Source organism: Triticum aestivum, chromosome 4B (assembly GCF_018294505.1).
Source record: "Triticum aestivum cultivar Chinese Spring chromosome 4B, IWGSC CS RefSeq v2.1, whole genome shotgun sequence".
In the NCBI taxonomy this organism is placed as follows: Eukaryota; Viridiplantae; Streptophyta; class Magnoliopsida; order Poales; family Poaceae; genus Triticum; species Triticum aestivum.
In genome coordinates, this window is record NC_057804.1 from 552,447,371 (window position 1) to 552,452,821 (window position 5,451).

Sequence of the window (5,451 nt, forward strand, 5' to 3'; positions counted from 1 at the left end):
CATAGAACATTGATTACACAAATACCTCACTCATGATGACCGACGACTGCCCATCCCCAGAATCAGGTGCATGTAATGATTCATCGTTAAGGCCTGTCTCCGCGTCGGATTCACCGTAATAGTCGTACGCATTATGACACTCGGAAATGAACTGAAAAATACAACACAAATACATAATTACTTATCATATAATATTCCAGAATGAATTCAATTTGCATGCCAACAAATTTTTTCACTTACATACCTGACTAATGTAATCTTCATTCGAGAGCTCCGAATTGTTTTCCTGACCATCATCATGCTCATCCATCTATAGATTTTTAACACAAAAATATAATGTTGTCGAATGGCACCAAAAAATTACAACATGATAATGCCACTCACATTAAAATGTTCCCATTCGTTCCCATTCTCTGATTGATCTCCAAGATCTGAATTTTCATCATCTGACCAATCTTCTATCTAGTCTTTCATCAGTTCTCCAAACTCCATGTCTACCATTATATCAGTTAACTCCTCGTCCGCCATTTCCTACAACAAATAATATGTATCAACACATGGCAAAACATTATCAATGAAGAAATATACAACACATAGCACACGATCACGGATGTTATGTAAACAACCCCAACCCAGGCCTTTCAGATCTGCCAAACCATGTCAGGAAGATATCCACGACACCCATCGTGATCACTTTCAATCACGAGGAGCAGCATTACAAAACCTAGCTAGATCTGTGATTACCTCTGCCCCCGGATACCTAGGTTCGCCGCCACATCAAATAACGATAGTCCTGGTGGACACAGCCGACGGCAACCGACGCTACGTGAACCCTACACTGAAGAAACCCAGATCACGAGGAGGAGCACTACCGGAACAAGATCCACAATCGCATGCGCCACCGGGTAGGTAGGTTACCCGCCCCGCTAGGTTAACCACTACCTCTGACGGCGACAGTTTGTTCGATGTTGCCGCGAGCGAGACTAGAGGGGTGCGGGGGGATGCGGGATGCGGTACCTGTGAGCGCTGGAGATTCACGATGTTGCCGCTCCCGCTATCCGACGAGATCACCGGCGACGAGATAGCCGCCGCTGGAGATCTACTACGTGAATTATGGAGCTGCGCGAATGCTCGCGAGATTGATGGAGCTACGTGAATGATTGGATCCGGCAGGTCCTACGTGGTCGGGGGTCGTGTGATGTTTTTTTTGGACCAGGGTACTGTACGTATACGGTCTGGGTTGTACAGGGCTAGACAGGGCTTGGATCTAGGCTACGGCGGGCCAGAAAAAAAACAAAAATGCGGGGTCAGAAATACCCCTCCGAAATTAGGTTGGGGGGAAGCACTAGAGCAGGGCTCGCATGGGGAGGGGGGAGGGGTCAGATGACTCAGTCAACAACACCTGCACCATGATCCCTACCATGACCTCCACTGCGATTAGGCTGCAGTTGTATTCTGCCCCTATATATGTACCCTCTTGAGAAGTGGTTCTTTTCCTTGGGTACAAGGAAATCTTGCAAATCCAACAGCCAATCCGCGAAGTTGGCGGAGTTCTTGGCGTGCCCGTTCATGGGGGCGGAGCGGTAGGCCGACACAGTGGATACAGTTATCAGTTATGGAGTTGTGCACCTTGGAGAAGTCGAGGGACCTGTAGGTAAACCAAGCAACACGTCACGATAACCTGACATGTGTGTCCTAACTGACAGACAAGTAAATTTCTTAAATAGGTGTAATCATGAGACTTTTTATTTGTTCAATGGGGTAATTGGTGTCTCAAATGCACAATTAGGAGGATAAAAAGTGAAGTTCACTTGTGTATTCTTTTGAGTTGGAACTTTTATACTGTAAGTATTAAATTTATTTCTTTGCTAGAAAACTTTCAATCTATTCATCATCGATCATGATAATACAGCGAATATAAAAAATAATAAAAATTACATTCAGATCCGCAGACCTCCTAGCAACGACTACATGCACTGAAGCGAGCCGAAGGCGCGTCACCGTCATCGCCTCTCTCTCCCAGGAGCCGAGCAAAACTTGTTGTATTACATAGTCAAAAAGTCGTCGTGCTAAGGTCCTATACGACCCGCGCACCAGAACAGCAACCGCCGCCAAAAAAATTAGATCGCAAGGATCTAAGATGTAGACACACGAACACACACGAACAAAGACCAGATCCACGTGGATCCACCGAACACAAACGCTGACCGAATCTTGCGAGATCCGCCGAAGTTAAAACTTCACACGCCCTCTGATGACGCTAGAAGCACCACCAGGACGGGGGCTAGACGGAAAGAATCTTATTCCATCTTGAGAGCCGCCGCCGCCTCATCTCTCTAAGTAGGGTTAAACCCAAGAAAGCTAAAAACACCAAAAAATGAAGTCCTCATGCCGGCACGGACCAAGATCCACCATGCCTCCATGGTCCTAAGGCCACAAGAGATGAGGTAGACTGGCGCCGGCGCCGACGGGAGGCAGAGGAACCCTAGCCGCAGCTGGGTAGGGGGGTTCTTTTGTTAGCGTATGTTTTAAATTAGTGCTTCTAATTTAAGGGCCAATGGATGCACCAAGTAAACTGAAATGAGGCATATGAATACTCTGTGCCACTGAATAACTCGTCATAGATATGGATTGTTTTGCACTCTGTATATGCCCTAGTCCTTGCAATATCACCACCAATTCCGCTTCTCGGAGTGCGGATGCTTGTTGTCACAGTTGTTCCATTCCCAGCCCTATTTGTGGTTCCAGAGTAGAAAATATGTGTGTGAAAAGTGTCACCGGCGCATAACCTCTATCCATTTTTACACAGTATTTCTTGGAGTCCACTGCATCTGCACCCTCCACCAGAGGCACCAAATCTGCCTTTTTGGCAGTCCCTGGTGCTGGTGCCAGCGAAGCCCTTCTGCCGCCTGTCGTGTGTGCAGTGTGCCGCTCTCCCCACCACGCGGCCCCGCGCGTGGCCGGCCGTCGACCATCGGAGGTGATTTACTGATTTGGTCGGCGTCGCTGCCGGCCAGGACGGGAGGATCAAAATGATCAGACCACGAGACCAGCAGCGCTGGCCGGTGGTGCACTTGGATCTTTATCACACTCCTCCTGGGTGCTCTGCTCTGCTCTATCTGTTGCTGCAGGGATCGCAACATGTCTTCCATGACATGCCGCTGCTGCGTCGAGGTCGCCTGCTTTGCTTTGCTTTCCGGTTAGTTACGCTACGCATCATCAGCAGGGTAATCACGTAGGCCCCGGCCGGAGCACACATATTTTGCCTGCCTGCATCTGCATTTGATCCGATTCATGGGCAAAGCGGCCATGATCTGCGCGGATCTCCGCTCGCGGTTGCACTGTCAGTGTCGCCCCTCACTCTCACCGGCTTCGTTGCTTTGCCTTTCGCCATTGCGGCCGGCTCTTTTTGGATAGGTTCGTCGGGAAGGCACGGGGGAGAGAGTGACGGTCATTGATAAATCTCAGTCTTCTTAATTTCGGACGGGTCCTCTCGAACAAGAGGAAAAGATTGGTGCGTGATGGTTACTGGTTTACCACGCGTCCACGATCTATCCGTCGGCGGAATAGTTCAGTACAGCGGCCATGTGTGAGCAGGGCAGAGCTGCCCGTGTGAGTGACAGAGTGAGGCTATGCGCGTACGGCGGCGGTTGGTTTTGCACGGCGTCTGTTTATTATTGCGTCCTGCTGCTGGATCCGAAGACCCCCTCTCTCTCGCCCGTCTCAAGGTGCGTGGCGCAATTGCAAATGGCGATCCCAAAATTACTCGGTCCAAGAGTAAAAAAACGACAGAGCTGTATTCACATTTACTACAGTATATTACCTCCGTTCCTAAATATAAGTTTTTCTTAAAGATATCAATGCAAATTAAATATAGATATATATATAGATATATGTTAGAGTGTAGATTCACTTATGTTGCTCCGTATGTAGTCTCTTATTGAAATCTCTAAAAAGACTTATATTTAGAGACCGAGGGAGTATAAACGGTCACGGCATAACCTTGTCTGACATGACCTGTGCGCACACTCTATTTAGTGCTAAACTAGCCTTCAGATGCCGCAACAGAAAGATAAAGGACACAGTGAAAAGAGCAGGGAGGTGGCCGAAAAGACAAACGCAATTACACAAAGAAGCAAAGCGGTGCAATTGTAGAAGCTAAGATATTCCCCGTCTTCGCTAGCACGCTCACGCCTTTCATAAAGAGCAAAAGCAACGCCCACACAAAGGTACAAAGCGGCTTTTGCCACGAAATTGCACACGAACAATTTTTTTTACAGTCAGATCAGATGCATGGCCTGTCTGCTGGGAACTGAGCACACAGCACCAGCATCTTGCACCCCAAAAAAATATGAGAAATGGACGAACGTGTTGAGCTCCGCAGGCAGGCAGGCAGGCAGGCACGTCGACGCAGCTGCTACATGCTGCCGTGCTGCTCGTCGGCGTCGAGGTCGTCGGTGGCGGTGAGGCGGAGGAGGAGGTCGGTGAAGGCGCTGACGATGTAGCGGTGCGCGCGCTTGTCGTTGAGAGCGAGGTAGCAGAGCAGCAGCTCGTGGAGGCGCGCCCTGTCGCCGCGCCGCCGCGCGTCCAGCCGCAGCGCCGCCGACATCTCCTCCATGGACCGCAGGAAGTCGGCGTGCGGGTCCGGGGAGTAGGTCGGCACCGCCACCCCGGCCGCGCCCACGCCCAGGACGGCCGCCGCGTGCGCCGCCGACGAGTCCACGATGGAGTTGGACCGGCCCGGGGAGGCGAGGAAGAACCGCCGCGACGCGATGGCCGACGACAGCCCGGAGTCCACGGCGAGCGCGGACGACAGCGGGCACTCCTTCGCGACGTCGGCGTCCCCGCCCCTGCCGCCGTCCCGGAGGCACGCGTTCTTGAAGCGGGCGGAGGAGGAGGACGAGCGCGGGGAGGTCGCCGGGGTGGAGGTCGACGCGGCCGACGTGGACGCCTCGTCGGGCGGCTGCACGGGCGCCGGCGCCCCTGGCGCGGCAGAGGACGGCCGCCGGAGCCGGGAGAAGCAGCCCAGCATGGCGCTTTGAATTCTTGCCTCGAAGCGGGCTCAGCTAGCTCCTTGGGCTCGCTCTCTAGCCAGCTCGGCTGGAGAGAGCGGGGAGGTGGTTGTGCGCGGTGAATGGAGTGAGAGCGTGGTGGATGCTGCGGGGAGTTTATAGGGGAAGTGAAGTGAAGTGAGTGGCGCCTCGTCAGGTAGGTAGGAGGGGCTCACCTATTATTGGACGTATTGAGTTCAGTGCAGAGCTGACAAGGGTACATTAGTTTGTCCGAGAAGAGAAGGGGTATAATTACTCCCCGACCTAATTAACAGGTGGAGTAGATGCGGCTTCCTCATGCAGGGATTATTCGCAGGTTTCTAGATTAGGCTTTGCCATTTTCTTGTCTAAGAAAACTAAAAGATTGTCCAGGTTCATAGATTAGATTGCCTTTTTTTTG

At 51.5% G+C, this 5,451-nt stretch overlaps 1 protein-coding gene across 1 annotated transcript; it reads right to left on the bottom strand.

Moving 5' to 3' along the window:
• Window positions 1-4,228: 4,228 nt before the first annotated feature.
• Window positions 4,229-5,169, bottom strand: LOC123095196 (transcription repressor OFP12). Its single transcript, XM_044517005.1, has one exon. The coding sequence runs from the start codon at window positions 5,030-5,032 to the stop codon at window positions 4,418-4,420; it is 615 nt and encodes a 204-aa protein (XP_044372940.1). The 5' UTR covers window positions 5,033-5,169; the 3' UTR covers window positions 4,229-4,417.
• Window positions 5,170-5,451: the final 282 nt, after the last annotated feature.